Source organism: Spodoptera frugiperda, chromosome 10 (genome assembly GCF_023101765.2).
Source record: "Spodoptera frugiperda isolate SF20-4 chromosome 10, AGI-APGP_CSIRO_Sfru_2.0, whole genome shotgun sequence".
NCBI lineage: Eukaryota > Metazoa > Arthropoda > Insecta > Lepidoptera > Noctuidae > Spodoptera > Spodoptera frugiperda.
The window spans coordinates 8,265,152-8,285,001 of NC_064221.1; the positions used below are offsets into that span (position 1 = coordinate 8,265,152).

Consider the following 19,850-nt stretch of genomic DNA (forward strand, 5'->3'; position numbering starts at 1 on the left):
TTCCCAGCAAGTCTAGACACCCCAATCCGTTTATACATATTATATATCATAGGTTTTCGATCTTATGCTTTTATAATAGACTTTGTATTAAAAGTGATTTTGCTATAAGTAGTGATTCTAGGTATTCCTTGTAATATAATCGGTGGCCAGCACCAACACGTTATAGGCTTTCTTCCCATCACATACGAGTCGATCAACAAAAAAAGCTCTTGATTGATCCCATTAAATATTACTGAGTTTTATTAAAAGCATACACTTAAATAACTCTAGCCTCTGCTATATAATAATAAAAAAAAAACAATTACGAAATGTAAGCTAGATATGCTTCCCTTTACAATCTCTCTCAAAATCTTACCTTAACATCTATTTATTAGACCATACAAATTTTTTATCAGTTTACGGGATTTTGCTCAAATGTACGCAGTTTATCGTCGCTTTAAGGTACACATTACCCTGGCACAATCAGTCCGTCTTAATTGTATTTATTGCCGCGGAAAAGCGGATTTTATTACTTAAAGCAGTAGGGTTAAATTCGCTTACACAAGTCGGAGTTCACCCTACCACTTCGTTCAATATCTAAAACTATTATTATTAAAAATAAATTAGTTTTTATATTTTTTTTTATTTTACGGCATAAAGCAAAGGTCCGCGAAGCTGATAGTATTGGAAGAACGTTTGATAAGGTATACAAGGTGTTCTAAAATTATCTGCCACGGCTTTAATATATGTAGGGATGTGTTGGAAGATTACAATAGTAAATATCAATTACTGATGAGTAATTTTTTTTCATATAAAAATCTACGAGTTTTTTATGAAAGAGCTGTCTCTTCCACTATTTCTGTCGCTTCAAACAATTTGATAGCAATTGTTTTCATCGCATCGTAGAGTTTATGTTTATTTAACTTCTTTATGTTCTCAAATTGAATTAACTAATCCGGGGTACGAAATTTCTTGATGATTGTGATCTTCAAACACAACACTACCTTTCATTAAAGCTGTGGCAGATAATTCTAGAACACCTTATATGTATGTAAAAACTAATTTATATTTAATTTACAAAATTAGTAGTATTTTGTTAAGGCCTTAAAGGGCAAAGGCGTGAGTTTATTTTTAATTGTTAAACATAAAATAAGTGTTAGTAGTTTAAAGTCCATTTAAAGGAACCATATCTTATTGTGAAAGATTTTTTAAAACAACATTACAGTGGACAAAACAATGAGGTTATATAGGGTGACTGGTAATTAGTGAACGATATTTAAACACGTGATTGTACTCATGATTACAAACAACTTTCCCAAAGAAACTTTGTTTGTATACTCATTAGTTTTATTTTTATACAATAACAAAGTAAAGTAAGTAAAGTTCCAAAATACGAGTACCTAGTTATTAGTGTTCCGCCAATGCGGGCGCGGGCGCCTCGCCGCTAACAGCTGATCATGCGAAAGCACGAAATGTTGTTTTATTATTGTGATAAAACTAATGAGTATAAAAAATAGTTTCTTTGGGAAAGTTGTTTATAATCACGAGTACAATCACATGTTTAAATATCGTTCACTAATTACCAGTCACCCTATATAAATATTGTGTTCCTACTAGAAAACTACAATTGAATCTCCACTTTAAATCTCATGTACAATTTATTGTAAGTGTAATTTCCATTTAATCAACATGTAAAACTAAAGCTGGTCCCAAACATATCAAGTTAGACACAATCTCCACTTAATTTAATTTCTAATTTACAACACACGACTTATATACCAAAAACATTAAATTTAGACAGTCTGGCTAATATAATTAATAAAATCATAAAATGGCTTCACATTTTTCCAACACCATGTAGATAGAAAATTATTCATTCGACTTTTACGCAAGAAGGAACCAACACTACACAGAGTTGCAGATTTTAAACAAAGCCATTTTTATCAAACTTTAGTTCACCGAATAACTAGGTTTTTTTTTTTTTTTTGTAAAACGGCCACTTACCACGGTCTTGAGAGAAACTTATTAATTTCTTACAACAATACAAGCCCCGCTGTCACATTTTCTCCGATTTTATTGAGGCGCAGTAAAATCGTACATACCACAAGGCCTGAAGTATACAAAATTGAAACTATGTTTTTTTCTTAAAACTCTCATAGTGTAGATTGGTTCCTTGAAGCAAAGGTTCAATTTGGACAAGCTTTTTACTTAGAATGTAGGTAAGTATAATTGATTGATTCTATTATGCACTGATCCATTTAAATCTTATCTGACTGATCATGGTCAGCCAATTCAAGCTATCTACATAATGTTGAAAGAAATGGTACAATTTAAAAATAAATAAACATAATCGACTACAAATAGTACAAATATATCTAGAAAACGAAGCTATACAACTTTTAATAAACTTGACATTACACAGGGGGTTATTTTTTCGCAATAATCATCTAGAACCATTTTTCATAATGGGACCAACCCTAAAAAAATGGTGAAAGAAAAGTCAAATAGTCGATTTTTCTGTTAGTAACTTATTTATTAGATATTGGATCTAGGTATATTTATAAGAGGGTTAGTAATTGTGTCATATTTAGTAAGAATATCGACAAAAAAAGCAGGATAAATCCATTCTTTTTACCATACTTTAGGTAACTCATGATGTTATTACCGCAAAATTATTTAAAAGATGAATTCAGACTAAGATTTTCTTCTGTGTCGTGAGTGCGGATAGAATAAGAGACTTATGTTTTTTTTTTCAATAAAATGAAGACAACTATTTTTAATTACCTAGGTATTAATTTATGTTTGACCTAAGTCTAAACCTAGCTGAAAGCGTACTATGGATGTCTAGTGTCTACCTTACTAAATGTCAGGCACTTTATTTTGTAATGATTTTATTATCGTAATCTCGTACTTATTGCTGGTTATAACTCACATTGCAATATAGACCTTATTACTTATGTATTAAAATAAATTTTCACTTGCATAACTCATAGTCAATAAAGTTCAAAATAAAATATTTGATGTTTTAATTCATGTTTCCTTGGATTGGTCAATTATGGTAAGCGTCCACAGATCCGCATCGTACGCATCGCATGCAACGGCTTTTTGTTTGTCTTGTATGGAAACTCATACAACTGCGTCCACTGATCCGCATCGTACGGACCGCATCATCGGCAATGCCTACATGCGATGCGTACCGATGACGTCATACGGAATGCGTACGATGCGTGCGATGCGGACGCTTACCTTTATTGTGCTACACAGTTACAGAGCTACGCAGCTACTTGTACATGGGACGAATATATGAGTATTAAATAAGAAAATGAGTAGTATATAGCCGATATTATTCAATATTATTGTGAAGTTATATAAAAAAAAAAAACTATCTAAAGAAAAACATGATGTTTTTTGTATAAAAATGACCGTTAATATGAATGATTTAAGAAAAAACTGACATCTTACGGTAGCTTTATGATTTTAAACTGTTTCATTGATGTTTAGCAATTGGAATAAATAGTAGAATGCTCAATAATTATCGTAAATGTACGGTTTTTTTTGTAGTAGTAGTGTAGTAGTTTGGTTACAATACAATATATCCATTTTATTCAACAAATAATTTTGATTAAAACATATATGAAATCTTTTTGATTAAAATAGGAGGTTTAAATAATATTACAGGTTTAACTGGTGGGTTTATTCACTTAATACTGAAGGTACCAGCATTCGTTAGTAAGTTTGGGAGTAAAAATATTTATAATTTGTTAGTAAAACAAACATTAAAATAGGTTAGAATTTTAACTAAACAATACATTTTTTCAAATTGATTTTTTAAAGGAATTTTTCTATGTTAATAGTCTTATTTTTTGGAAATGTTTTAGACATAGGTATATTTTAGTAGTTTTGGAATTTGAAAAGACATAGGTACAATAATTTTGGTTAAAAAATACTGAATAATTTAAATTTAATTTATGTTAAAGACGAAATATACAAAACGACATCTAATTGCTTAATAAGGCGGTGCTACACATATAACGCTAAAAATAAAGAAAAAAATGCGACATTTTGCTTAAAATCTCATTTTTCACTTACAAACTAAATTATAAAATAAAATATTTTAATTTCAATTATTTAATTTTCTTATGAAATGGCCGCTATGAAACGGCAATTTTGTAGTTGAAATTATTGATGTAGGTATACTAAATAATTAAAACCAAATATCACTAAAAAAATAACTTGGTCGACTAACAAAAGTAAAATAGTAAATTCTTACTTTATTGATGTCCTAACCTTACAAGAAAAAAAAACATCACTCGAATTGACAACCTCCTCTTTTTGTAAAGTCGGTTAAAAAGTTTTGAACGGACTTCCCAAAAAGGAGAAGGTTCTCATTTTCTTATAAGGTTGTTCACTAATAAGGTACATATAATAAAAACTGAGGAATGAGTTAAACAAAAAATAATTTTATAAATTCTAAAGTACATATTTCGTAATTTTGAAACAACTAATTCAACAACTGATTTCGATTTCACCAAATAAACGGAAAAATAAATAAGTTTAATGCTACCTAAATTAATTTACAGATCTTGCGGAGATTTTGTTTCAAAACACTAGGTAGAAATTACATAAACAAAACGAACTAAATGACTCATTCCTCAACTTAAAAAAAAATGGTTATTTAGGTAAAAAAATACCGAAAAAGACAGACAACCTGTTAATACTTAAAACATTTTTGATTCACACTCAAGTAAAAACTTAAGAACATAAAAAATTAAGAACTTGATTTCAAAAGTCCTCAAAAATAAACCAGTTAAGGCCGGATTTTCACAAAAATAATCAAAGGACAATGCGCGTTATAAACCCTTTAAAATAAAGACGTACACATTGGCACAAAAAACAATACATAATTATGAAAAAAGGTTGACTATGACTTGTGAAAAAAACTATTAAAAAAACCAATATGTCAAAGTGACAGATGACAGTTACACAAAATGTTATAGCAAATATTATACTTTTATTTGAATATGTATTTAATGTATGTATGTAACGTTGAATGTATGTACGATTATTTCATAAAATATACTTATCTCCTGTGTGTACAATCCTTATAAAAATAACATAACATTTTTTTCTTTTAAAATAATAACAACATAATGTACTTTCTGTTTTTCTATAACTAGAGTTTTTTTTTAATTAATTGAAGGAACAGTATTTATTACTAGTAAGCAGTTCTATTGTGGTTTTGAATGTTTATTTTACTATCAAAATATTTTTTTAATAACAAAATAAACAGCCCAATGTGATGTAATTATGGAAACTAGATTATTTTAAAGAGCAACAGTTTTTCCAAACTACGATTTTGAATATTTCACTGGTATCAAATAATATTTATCTTTTGTTATGACCAGATGGCGCCACTGAGATTTAGAGTCTTGCAAAGAGCGCCTTACACTATCGCCAACAGTGTGGAAACCTTGTCACTGGTCCGAGACGATATTATAAGTAAACAACAGTCAAATATTAATTAATAATTTGAACCTTAAATACATATAATATAATATTTTTTAAATATAACCTTTTAAACTGACATGGTCACTTACAATATCATTAGAACTTAAAACGTTTATTAATTTATATGAGTTTCCGATTATTCGGCACTGATGCAAGCGCCATGATCACGGATGAACTCGAAACTCATAGAAATTAATAAACATGGCAACGTGGTAAATATCCCGTTTCAAGTTTTCTAATCTGTTATATAAAAATAAGTCGGGGTTTCCTTCCTAAAGAACGCTGGAACCGATTTCTACGGTTTTGCATTCGTTTAAAAGTTAAAATTTAAAAGAAAAGCAGGAAAACAGAGAAACTCTTTGTGGCAAAACGGAGGTCGCGGGGTTTGCTAGTGACATTTTTAAAATAATCTAGTCCCCACATTGTTAAGTTTAGGTTATGTAAGGCCGAGTGTACATGATGTTGTTAAGTTACTGATGGGACCTGTATTTTAATGTTATGTTACTAACACGCATTGTCGTCTAAGAGTCAATCTGACCTCTGCTTTATGTAGAAACAGTTTATTCTGAAGTGATCGCACATTTGACGTACCTGTGGAGTGAAAGGTGATTGAAGTTGAGTGAATACAAAGTTGGTCGGTAGAGGGCGCCTTAGACGGATGTATAGAGATCAGAATGGTAATATGTTAAAGAAAGGCCAACTGACGAGTTGCATAAATAAAAATACTGTTGAGGAAACGAAAGAGGTATGTAAGATTAGTAGCAATTGGCGTTCCATTGTCTCTGCCTACCCCCACGGCAGACAGGCATGAGTTTATGTATTTTTGCTATTTTAATTTCAAAATTCTCAGTAATAGGGTATGAAATTGTCATTTAAATTGGGTAGCCATTTGTGCTTAGTGCTAAAAGCCTCTTATTTCTGATTATCCAAATAAAATAATGCTGCATAGTGCAGTGCTAGGTACTAGCTCCTACCAGCAGCTTTGCCCGCGTTCCCATAATTACACCTGTTCCAAATATCATCACGATCCCTTCATTTGCTTTGACGTGAAAGACTAACAAACATCCATACTCATAAACTTTCGCATTTATAATATTAGTAGGATAAAACATGTATGAAGTAATTTATTTATTTTCAGCCATGGTCATCCCACTGCAGGGCAAAGGCCTCCCTAGCATCCTTCCACTCCTCTCTTCGTAAAGCACGAAGCGCTTCGCTTTAAGCTTCCTTGTGCGAACTGCTTGGGAGTGGAACTCCTTGCCGGAATCTGTGTTTCGTGATGGGTATAACCTGGGTGTCTTCAAAGCCCGAGTGAATAGGTTGCTAATGGGCAGACGTGCTCCATCGTAGGCCACATCATCACTTACCATCAGGCGAGATAGCGGCCAAACGTCAGCCCATTTATCACAAAAAAAAAGCTTTCTGTGGCCAATCCTTTTTATAGGCATCGCGTTCATTTCTCCATCTCCTTCATACAGAACTAAGTTTAAAAAGTAAATATAATATAACAAAAAATACTCACAACACAAGCCCCGTAGTGTATATGCGCGAGTACAGTGAGTAAGGTGACGCCGTAGAAGGCGGTAGGCTCGTACTGCGGCTGCAGCAGCGACAGGGCGGCCGCCGCCGACAGCGGCCAGAGCAACACGTTCACCGACTCGCAGCGCTGGTTGCTCATCTGGCTTACTATTAGGCGACACTGTGACAGACAGACAATATTGATAAATATAGGTCATTGTCAGTTAATCATTAGGTATGCGCATATGGGTGGTGGTGTTACGATTAAGCAGACGGATCGCGTGATGGTGAGCAATCCAAGTAATCAGCGAAACTTCACACTAGTGGAGTTACAAGTGCCGTGCCAGTGGGGGAGCGTTTTTTTTGAGGGGAATAGGAGGGCAATGGAGATAGGGTTTCCTTCCGGTCCGTTACTATAAAAACTAAAGAAGTATGTAATCGAAGTAGGTGATGCTTGTAGTATCTACCAACCAGCTAGGTTACAGCTACACTTTGTTAAACAGCACTGAGACCCTGTTACACTAGAGGGGTTGGGGGATGGGGGACGGGGGACGAGGGAAGGGGATTGGGTCGGAGGAGACGGGATTAAAAAGAAGACTAGACTAAAAGAGATATTTAGACGTATGAGTGCATACTGCGATCTCCAACCCGCCTGATGAAGCAGGAGATTACGACAAACCCTCGTATATTGTGTATATTGAGGAAACCCATGGTCTGGCAATGGATTTTTGGTGCATTAATGGGAGGTCTAAAGCCAGTAATAATAATACTTACAGCAACATTACTGAACAGCGTCCCGATGAGAAGGAACAACACCCTGAGGTCGTACTCGGGCAGTCGGCTCGACTTGTGCACCCACACGGAGCAGACCACCAACATCGTTACAAACGACCACAGGGGGCGCAACGCCTCCGTTGTCGAACGCATCTTGCCTGTGCGCAGTTTGTATGACCTGTGAAAAAAAATATTAGTCAAGTGGTGGATATAGGCGACTTTTTATTAAGGGCCGGGGGGGGGATCATCCAATGACTTTTCATGCCAGGGCGAGGTAAGAGGGAGTGTCAGACTCTTACTGACTTAAAACCACCCCGTTCCTACTCCTGCTTTTCGAGCCGGAGCCCCGGTAAACCCGTTAGGTAGTCCGCAGTTTGGACATAGACGATTGGCAAGTCAATCGCCGGCCTTTTGGGTGTTAGGAATTTACTAATTTAAATGAGTACATATAAGTGCAATGAATAGTTAAATGTTTACATTTAACGCATTGGCTGTTACTTCTACAAGCTATGCGCTCCGTCCACTCTTTAACGTGAGAATCAATCATCTTTTTTTAACGAATATGAGGTAAACAAGCATACGGACCACCTGATGGTAAGTGATCAGAACCGCCCAAGAACACCAGCAACACCAGAGGAGTCGCAGGTGCGTTGCCAGACTTTTAAAAAGGAATACGCTCTTTTCTTGAAGATTTGAAGGTCGTATCGGTTCGTTAGTTATTAAACTATGTAATAATACTAACTTGAAAATATTATAGAGAGCGACCGGTAAGTTGGTGACGACTCCCGTGGCGTAGATTAATACTTCAAAGACGTTCGCTAATGTGTACCCGGCGAATATATACTTCTTGTAGAAACCCGTGCCTTTCACACCCGTCCATAGGAAGAACGCTGTTGATGCCTGCAAGATCAATTATTTACATAGTTGTAATTAATTAGTGTAGTAATTATTTGGTTTAGAAAAATAAATATTTTTATAATAACTATAGTGGGACATACAAAATTAACCAAAAATCATGGTTTGCTCACGTAATACTTCGGAGAAACGTCTACTAGTTTTACCCGTCGACATATATACTTGCGATGTCGCCGCGTCTGCGCACGCTACTCATTATGAAGAGTCCTTTTATGACGCAAAACTGGTAGAGTTGGTCTCCATTAATTTACGTGAGAAAACCGTGATTTTAAGTTGATTTAGCAAAATAAATATTTCATTGGTTTCTGTAACATGGTTCTATCAGGGAGTCGTGGGCTGGACAGAGACAAATGGTGACTTTCCACTGTCTCTATCTGTCATGATTCTAGCAAACCATTGATCATTGATCAATATAGCTGAAACGAAAGAGGAGTAAGCTCGTTGATTGAGGATGGCTTTAAAAGCAACATCACGCCTTTTATCCCCGGAAAGGTGCGCATTACGGCATCGTAATGCCGCTATAGCTATACAATGTACACCTTTTTTACCATTTATTTTATAAGGCCCATGTAATAGGGGGTAAGCCTATTGCCATATACTGGGCACAATTCCAGGCTCCGTGTTACTACTGAGAAATTTTCGAACCCGAGACCCCTTGTCGCAAGGTAACACTTGCGACCACCCGCCCAGCGAGGTAGCTTGTTACTAATAGTTGTTACGAAAATAATTGGAAAATATTTGAGTTTCACTCACCCACATACTGAAGTCGTATCCCCAGGGTAGAAACAGCACGCCGGTGTTGTATTTCTCCCAATGGCTGATGTAGAAGTTCAGCAGGAGATTCCACATCACGTAGTATATTCTGAGAAAATAAAATAGTTATTTGTTTTTAATGACAATATTATTTGTTTTAGTGAAACAGGTCCGTTTTTAAGGAATACAGGGCTGGATTAAGGTCTGTACGTCAGGGCCCATGACCCTAACCGCATGGGCCCTGACTCACTATACTCCCTGTAGCTGAGTAGAGCGCGAATTTGTATTTTATTTGTCTTTTAGTTAACTAGATAGGGGGTAATTGGGCCCTCGGTAACCTCACTCACAAAACGAAACAAAAAACAAGCGTAGCTTTACGTCAATTTTCCGTAAGGCCGTGGTATCACTCCGGTCGAGCCGGCCCATTCGTGTCGAAGCATGGCTTTCGCAGGCTTAACACTTTTCAGACTTCGGACTCAAAGAATAATATCGTCAAAAGATTGATCGAGTCAGAAACAAAATCTGATACACACACGTGAAATCGTAGTATTGAAAGTAAACAGCTTAATTTCTAGATTTTTTATAATATACTAGTTACTTTCGCGCAGTTTCGCTCGCTGTGCTCGGTTCCTATTGGTCATAGCGTGATGATTTACTCTATAGCCTTCCTCGATAAATGCGCTATCCAATACAAAAAGAATTATTCAAATCGGACCAGTAGTTTCTGAGATTAGCGCGTTTAAACAAACAAACTCCTCAACTTTATAATATTCGTATAGAAGGTGTAGTAAAATTAGTATTACCTGATAGGCGGTATAGAGTAGTCTAGCCGGCCGAATATGGAGTACAGGCAGGCAGGTATAAAGAATACTGTGTATGAATCTAGGCCGTGGTCGAACAGCTCTCCGAGTGGACCTGAGGTCTGAGTGCGACGGGCTTGCTTGCCGTCAATACCATCTGGAATAGGATAATAATAATGATTACTAGCTTCCACCAGCGGCTTCGGCTGCGTTCGCGTAGGCTTAAAAGTGGTCTATATGTTATTCCAGAGCATAATCTATCTGTGTCGTGGTCTACAAGCTACATAAGTTCACATACACAAAGTGTTGCTTCGTGCGCGAATCGAACCTGCTACACGTTATGCGACAGCCGGTTGCCCAGCCACCGCACCAACCGTGCTTCGTGCGTCAAATGTTGCTTTCCTTTATTATTTTAATAATATAAACCCCCCCGACTCACGAAAGTTATCATAAAAATATAGACCCCATTAATCCAACCAGATGTCATGTAAATGTTGTCAATGATCACCTCTGCTATATGGTCCGTCCAAAATAGACAAGCAACCCATTTTTATTTGCTTAATAAAATGTAACTTTTCACTTACCCAAAGTATAAGCCAAGAACAAGAAAATCCCAATGAAATACCACAAGGACTGCGGTATTACTTCAACATGGCCGTTCAAAGGCGACTCGGTGACGGTCTCGTTGTACAGCGGCGTACTGGCGGCGTAGTACTCGTAGTCGTAGTACGAGAGAAGTAGGAAGTTCAGTACGACGAGCAAAAACCCGCCGAACGTTAATACGTTGGGTGCCACCCATTTTGGTACGAACTGAAAAAGATTTGAAGATAATATTAAAGCTAACCTTTTTTTATCCGACGTGAAAGATAGAGGTGTGCGTAGGTTAAATTTTTGGTCGGTCTGTTGGTATGTCTATCATAGTACTTAAAATTGTTGTCTATTAATTATTACCTTAACCGCCACGTCAGACACTCCGACGCTTAGCGGAGGATTTGCCTTCAACACTTTTGTTTCGGCAGTTAATGCTATAATATTCTAGGGATATTCTATATAGATAGTCTATGTAAGTTGTGGCAAAACCTATTATGTGAACTATATGTATATATTATATTCGTTTGTGAAAATCTAACGACTTTCAATATGGTCTTATGTAATTCAATGTTCTACTAGTAATAATATCGCGTGTATTTCAGCTGTATCAATTTCTCAACTTTCTATGTTTATATTTTGTATGTGACTATACAACATATCCATTAGATAGGCCGACGATATTGTTAGAGTTACGGAGAGCCAGTGGATGCAGGTGGCGGCTTGGCAATCTACGTGGAGGACTAAGGGGCAGGCCTTTGTTCAACAGTGGACGTCTTCTGGCTGATGATAATGATACGATAAATCTATATATATAAAACTCTTCCGTTACTGAGTGACTGACTGACTGACTGACTGACAGACAACGCACAGTCGAAACTACTGGTCGTAGACAGCTGAAATTTGGAATGTAGGTTCCTTGGGATATGTAGGGGAGCACTAAGAAAGGATTTTTGGAAATTCAACCCCCAAGGGGGGGAAAGGGGTAAAAACGTTTCTATGAAAAATCTTATTCCTTGGGTTTATAAACTTGAAACTTGGCATGAACACGTACATAGGCAAGTAAATATGTTTGACATTATAAGTTTTTTCAAACTACCCTCCAATCGTGATTTAGGGGTGCGATTGGGTGACTGATTTATTAACGCACAGCCGAAACCGCTCGGTATAGGAGTCTGAGATTTTGAACAGAGGTTCCTTTAGTAACATAAGTGAGCACTAAGAAGGGATTTTTGAAATGTCAACCCCCAAGGGGGGGAAACGGGATAAACTGAGCCGGGGCTGCGGGAAAGTTCTAACGAGATACCGTGGCCCTGGAACGCAAAGGGCAACTAAAGGAACGAGGTGGGTTTTAGTCAGTAAAAGTCTGACACTCCCTTCCGTTCCACCCAGAGCGGGAGAGGTCATTTGATGATTTCCCATCCTTAAAAAAAAAGACTTTGTATGACAACTTTCAGTCGTCTCTTTAACATACATAATAACATACATAATTATGTACATACATGCATAACATTAATAACATCACGCCTTTAAATCCCTATTTTGTGTTAACACTACCCATACAAACAGCTAAAAGGAAACAAGTGAAGAGACGAAATTTGTCCGCATCCATTTTCACCTAAATTCTTAACGTTAATGAGATTTACTTTTTATTATCAGGTCAACCTAATAGCCTCACATGTACGTATAACTTCGTAAGAATTTTCTTTCAACTCCTAACCGTTGAGGAGTTGTACCTTCCATCATCAGCTCATTCACATGGGATGATGACTATCAGACGCAAATACTTTCGTCGAAACGTTTTACGACGAAACGTCCTGATCTAAGCTAACATTATAAAGAGGAACAATCTATTTTTTTATATGTTTGTTTGTTTACACATGTAATCGATAAACTCCGAAACTACTGAATCGATTTCAAACATTCACCATTAGAAAGCTACATCATCCCTGAGTAACACAGGCTATATTTAATTCCAGTTGTAACAAGATTTCAGCCTGTGGAAGAAAAAGCCCTGTCGAGATCATTAAAAAACGCTATATATAACCGAATTACACGTGGGCGAAGCCGCGGGCGGAAAGCTAGTAGTGTATAAAAAAAAAATAAGACAGGGTACAGGATGCGGCCAGTTTTTTCTCAATTACCGTACACCAAGAGAATTGTAACGGTAATAGTAGATAGTGTACCGCAATAGCCTTGCAAATTCAAACTCTATAACTGAAGAATGAACAATACATTTTTTTTGAGAGGAGAAAATCATTCAATCAGTAAAAGTCTGACACTCGTCCCTCCTAAGGTGGGAGAAGGTGTCAGACTTTTACTGACTTAAAACCACCCCGTTTCTACTTCCTACCCCTGATTTGAGTAGGAATCCTATAACCGTTCCGAATGAACAATGCCCTAAAATTCAACTAAGTACCTATACATTGCAAAATTCATTCTGAAATAACTTAGTCATTCAGTAGTCACATTTGCGCTTACTAAACTAACGAGTCATACAAAACCGGATACACCTAGGCATTATCACAACAACATAATAGCATTAGAAATACAATAAAAATATCAACTACAAGTGCCTATAATGAGTATTGATTGTAGAGATTTACAATCGTCGTAAAATAGGCAATCATTGCAGATAATTGTATGTGATAATATTTTATTAGGCTATTCGTTTATAGATATATACAGGGACGGATTATGCTGCGGGGCCCCGTGATGGAAGAAAGTGGGCCCACTAATTGAAGTTTAATTTTGTTTAAAATTAGTATAACTCGCAACTAGGGATGGATTATGCTGGGGAGGGGGCCGTGATGGACGGGAATGGGCCCACTAATTGAAGTTGAATTTTGTTTAAAATTAGTTTAAATCACAGCTTCTGATTGTACATTACATAACGTAATGGTTTAAAGTGTAATAAACGTGATTTAATTTTTATCACTTATGTAATCAATTAAACAAAAAACTAAACAGTACTAAACAGTTCTGATACAGGTGCACATTGCTTGAACAGCATATTAAGCTCGGTTCATAGACCAGTTGCTCAAGAGTCACAGGTGCTACAGTTCCATTTAAATAATTTTGAAGTATTTCCGAACCGATACGAGCTTCAAACCTTCAAGAAAAGAGCATACTCTTTTTAAAAGGCCGGCAACACACCTGCGACTTCCTTGGTCACATCTTAATCTTAGCTGATCGCTTACCATGAGGTGACCCGTCTGATCGTTGCATCATCATTGCAAAAAAGCATGGACTTAAATATTGTTAAATCTATTCAATTATAGGGGCCCCTTCATATCTTCGGGGCCCACTAATTCCCAAAGTTCATAAATAATTAAATACGTCTCTGCATACAAACCTACCCACATAGTTATATTCGTTACTATCTCAATTTAGTTATCGCGTGATATCATTTTCCTTGTGAATTTTGTTTAACAGATAAAACATATTATTATCTTAAATTGTGACCTACTATGTTATGTATATATGTCATGTATGTGTGTGTAAGTAGATATAGACATGATAATATCATGTAAGGAGGTGGTTATGAGTAATTTATTATATACAGTAGCACTTTATTTATTTAGTTAAGCCATGTTTAAAAGTGGAACTATGTATAGTTAATTAATATTAACTGTATGTGATAGTCCATTGTGGGCCTTCTCTATACATATGGAGGCCCAAATCCCTCCTGCCCAATCTTCTTAATCCCGGATTCCCGAACAACAACCATTAAATTCCTAACCCACAAAAAGCCGGGAACGCGCTTGTAACGCCTCTGGTGTTTCAGGTGTCGATTGCTTACCATCAGGTGATACGTCTGCTAGTTTACCGGCGTGTTTCATAGAAAAAATATGTGTATGAGGATGCTTTTCTATTAGAGATGTGCTATGCTACGTTACTGTGGAGGCGTTTGGCGTCCACCTATTATATTCATTGATACACATAGAATAGCACTGGTGGAAACGGATTCAGCTTAGCTATGTTTTTTATATAGTAAGATGCGTGTTATGTATGGCTTCTATACTATCCATTCATCGCATACTCGAGCGCATCTTCCTCGCACAGCTACATAGCTTAGTATCAGTGAAAACAGTCACATAGTTTCACAGCTTAGCTATTACATCTTCGTAGCATAGCTACTAACATACCACATCTAGAGTAATACAATTATAGCTTTATATATTAGTAAAGATTACAGTTTACCAACTAGCTTTTACAATTAAAATTGTATAGTAGACCAACTATTAACTGTGTAGTCAAGAAGACGCTTCAAGGCAAAACCATTGCGTGACAAACTACACATTGTGACAATAGCCAGTTAGTTTCAATAACAATGACCCATGATAACCACTCACTTTACAATAATCCACCTTAATCCAACAGTATAAGATAGAAATTGTATAAACATGCAATTTTTCGATAACCTTAGATGATATTGATAAGGAATCATACGATACTAGTTTATTGTTTTGTACGCAAATATATATATATATGTATATATAGAGGCTCTTATCATTGTGTTTCCTCGTTTTATGAGTGGAAAGTGAATTTTATTGTACCGACTTGTATCTATAGTTAAGCTTGTAAGCTATGTATGACTATTGTTGATGGCAGATTAGAATACAAGTGTGGGAGAGCCATGCTTCGGCACGATTCACGAATGGGCCGGCTCGACCGGAGTGATACCATGTGCACGGCCTCACAGAAAACCGACGTGAAACAACGCCCACGTTGCTTTTTTTTTAACGTTGCCCCACATTAGGATTTTCTCCTGTGTCGTGGTTGCCTTTACAAACATACAATTTCACATACACATTACACCCAGACCCGAAACAACAATTTGTGGATCACACAAAGAGTTGTTCCGTACGGGAATCGAACCCGCGACACGTTGCACGGCAGCCAGTTGCCCAGCCATCGCCCCAATTGTGCAGTTTCGTTGTGTGAGTGAGGTTAGCGGAGGCCCAATTATCTCTCTTCCCAATTCCCGATTCCCTAACAACCCTTAAATTCCTAACCCCCAAAAGGCCGGTAACGCACTTGTAACGCCTCTGGCGTTTCGGGTGTCCATGGGCGGCGACGAATGCTTTACCGGTTTATACCATAAAAAAATACACTTATCACCATCTTATTTAATTTTCTAATACATAATGTAGTTTTGTAATCAATATTGAAGCCTGAACAGAATATGTATATGACATTTGAGAGATGATGAAATAAGGAAACAAGATGTTAATATATAAGTAATCATTCTTCCTATAAAATACGGAAAATAGAATACATGATCTGTCTAAAGTAATACAGAGACATAGATCTATCACTGTATTCATTTAGTAAAGTTTTTTAAAATGTCTCGCATTTTAAGCGTAAAAGCGTAACTACGAAATTCACTTTCGTTTTTTTATACAGTAACTAGTTGGGAGTAATACTGCTGAAAGATTTTGTAGAAAGTAAGAGGGAGTTTTGTAACTGCCACCTAGTTATTTGTTAGGCATAACGTTTCAGTCTTGACTGTTAAAATTCTGGTAACAATGAAGCATTTTGGTGTTGTGTCTTGTATAATAAAAATTAAAACAATATTATTTCCAAATTAAAAAGAAAATGTAGTTTCACACCCGTGGGCTTACACACTTTAATTCGGTTAGGAATTTGCATGTTTAATGTTAATGAGCCTCCATACATTATCTTTAACTAAAAAATCATGGTTTACTCAGGTGCATTAATGGAGAATAAGATTAATAAGATATTAAGAGCCTACTCGAACATAGTAAGCTGCGCGACGTCGCCGCGTCTGCGCACGTTGCTCATGATGAAGAGTCCCTCTGTGACTCGAAAGTAGTAGAGCTTTTCTCCATTAATGTATGAGTAAACAGTGATTTTTTAGTTAACTTAGTATGTGTCTCTGCATAGGTATTATAAAAATATAATAATATAGTTACACATTACATTTTCAATTAGGTACATACTGGTATCCAATGACTCAGTAATCACTTTGACTCCTTTGAGGAAAAAATTGTACATTAAGATTTATAACTCACCTCTACAACTTTGTTCCAAAAAGGATGCATAACATACACACTCAGGGGACTGGTGTCTATGGCCATATACTGAAAACAGAAAGAAAGAAATAGGTATTAGTAGAAATAGTATCAGAAAATTTAAAAAAACCTGCAGTTTTTTTTTAAGGGGGAAACATCATCTAATGACTTCTCTCGTTTTGGGTGAGGCGAAAGGGAGTGTCAGACTCTTACTGACTAAAAACAACCCCATTCCTACTCTTGCTTTTCAAGCCCCAACCCTGGTGGATCCACTAGGTAGTCTGCAGCTCCGGATCAGGCATCAGCCCTACTGTCCATCTGTTGGTTTGATGGCTCTTTGAAGTGTGTGCTGAACACACCAGTCATTTAATTCAGGAATTAAACAAATATTAAAATTGTCAATTAATAGGCATCACTTTAACACTTTATGGACTTTTAAATTTCATATAGTTAATATTTGCATTTAAAACAAAGAAAACATATTATTTACAATTGAGGAAATAGTTTCAATATGTTTCCTATCTTATTAATAGTTCAAGGACACTATAAAAAGATTAGCATTTATATAAAACAAGTTTCTCATGTTCCAATAATAAATGAGAATGGCCTAATAAGCCGCTCTGATAAACATTGCCAAATGTGGTGAATTAAAAAAAAGTAAACTGACCTCTTTTGGCACTGGATCAGTGGATCATATTACTTTATTTGTTATCTATGTGTGCCAAATGTTATGTAGAAAAATATTAACTATTAGGCTAGTTATGTATGGTATGTTATAAGTATATTTTTTTTATTGAATTGACAAAATAGAGGTTTAGATTTTTGTGTTCATGCAAAGGTAAAAACAGATAATTATTTTGTGATAAAATACAGAAGTAAATTTCGTAAATCACGATCGAATAAGAGATAAGAAATCGAAATCAAGAATGATAATTATATTTATTAAGTATAAATATGACTTGCAATTTCTACACAAGAAAGCATCACAAATATTCCAGTTAAAAACTACTTAGAAATGATTCATTTACTTTTTTTTAGCTACGTAAACACACGAAACTAGAGCGTGTATTGTGTTTGTTTCGCATGAATAAAAACGTTTCGTGTACAGCATATTGACCAGAAACAATGATGCCAAACGCATAAATTAAATAGAACATAAATATCTAATGCGACTTAAGTTTAAGACATCATCATACTGCGGCAATAACACCGACAACTTCCTGAATATGCGCTGCGTAAAAAAAATCAATATCTTTAAGGTTATATCATTAAAATACACCACTAGAAACGTAAATAAAACCTTATTCTATAATCCTGCAACATAATGCAATACTATTTATAGCGGAAAACACTAATTTAATAAATAGAAACACCCATACCTTATAATTATCGAACCCTTCAAGGTGTTCGCGGCTGAGGTACTTGTAATTGAACATTTTCACTGTTTTAACTTATTCTACACAAATGAAATACTAAATTAAAAACGTATTATTGATTATAGATCAAGTTTTTGCACTTTACGTAATACATTTTAGGTCTATTTATAATTAAAAACTAAAAAAATAAACGAGTTTCCTATCACGACACTGTCGCGGTTTGCTTGCTCAACGTGTTGACATTTACTTGACAGATCTAGTAAGGCGTGACCGATGACAGTTCTTGAAAGAAAGACTAGAAAACATTGCTAGCTTTAAAAACGTTTAAAAATAAAAACTTGTTTTAGCTTCGGAGAAAATGCGCTTCGCATTGTCGTTGATAGTCGTCGCTTACAATACAATCGGCTTACAACAATAAAATAATTTGATTAAGAATGAAGCCCAAGGAAACACAGTAGTGTTCTCGACTTGTTTTATCTTACAACTACTTATTTTCGAAGTATGTTATTGAATCACTCGATAATACAAAGTTTCGACCTCCTAAGTCAAGATTTTGACCTTCACCTGATAAAAGATCGCGGAAGCACCGCTACAAATACAAGTCATACAAGTTTAATCGTTTTTATTAAAATATCGGCGTCAATGATCACAATATTAATTAACGATATGTCTAAAAAATCTTCCTATACCTACCTAATAAATAGGACACATATTTAAATCAAAATGAATTCAGCTTTAAGCAGTAAATGTTTTGGTAAGAAACATACATTGTAATTATAGAGTACTTTTGCATAGATACAATTTAGTTGCCAGGATTATTCATCAACAACTTGTTTTGAAACACAAACTTGTTGAATCTGAAGTGCCGTATTTTAAGTACCTGCCTGACCCAGTTCTTGAAAATGGAGATGTCACACTGTATTGGGATCGAACTATTATCACAGTCAGGAGTCAGGACAATTATTGTTGCTAACAAACCTGACATTGTGGTGATAGGTAGACCAAGCCGTGGAATTAATATTACAATCCCATATGACGAGAATCTCGTGAAAGCTCAAAAAATCAAACCAGTAAATATCTTGATTTAACTCATGAGATTGTCGATCATTGTGCCGATAGTCGTATTTACCAATGGCCTCATAACCAAAAGCCTTGACTAAGACTTGAATGACTAACGTTAAGTAAATGGTTGGATCAAGGGCCGAATTCAGAAAGCAGTACTTCTGGACACAGCGCGTATTATCCGGAAATTCTCTCTGTCAGCCCTGACCGGTAGCTTGGATTTCTCCCGTTGCTGGTGGGCTAATGCTTTTTATAATATATATTTTTTAATAAATGAATAGCATCATGCATGAATAGAATCAGTAGCAGCGCGACAATCGCCACCGTCACAATGATAATTATAGATATTACAATCCCACATGACGAGAATCTCGTGAATGCTGAAAAAGATAAAGCCAGTAAATATCTTGATTTAGCTCATGAGATTGTCGACATGTGAAATGAAGATTCAGTAATTATTGTGCCGATGCCGATAGTCATGGCTGCCAATGGCCGCATAGCCAAAAACCTCGACCAACACCTGCGTAGGCTAACGTTAG

General features: G+C 35.8%; 1 protein-coding gene across 1 annotated transcript; it reads right to left on the minus strand.

The window, feature by feature from the left end:
* Positions 1-1,590: 1,590 nt before the first annotated feature.
* Positions 1,591-18,539, minus strand: LOC118277316 (ethanolaminephosphotransferase 1). The gene is made up of 9 exons (XM_050696551.1): positions 18,253-18,539; positions 16,874-16,942; positions 10,832-11,057; positions 10,251-10,404; positions 9,448-9,556; positions 8,522-8,679; positions 7,780-7,957; positions 7,010-7,186; positions 1,591-6,078 (listed from the first exon to the last, which is right to left on the minus strand). The coding sequence occupies exons 1-9, from the start codon at positions 18,307-18,309 to the stop codon at positions 6,016-6,018; spliced, it is 1,191 nt and encodes a 396-aa protein (XP_050552508.1). The 5' UTR covers positions 18,310-18,539; the 3' UTR covers positions 1,591-6,015.
* Positions 18,540-19,850: the final 1,311 nt, after the last annotated feature.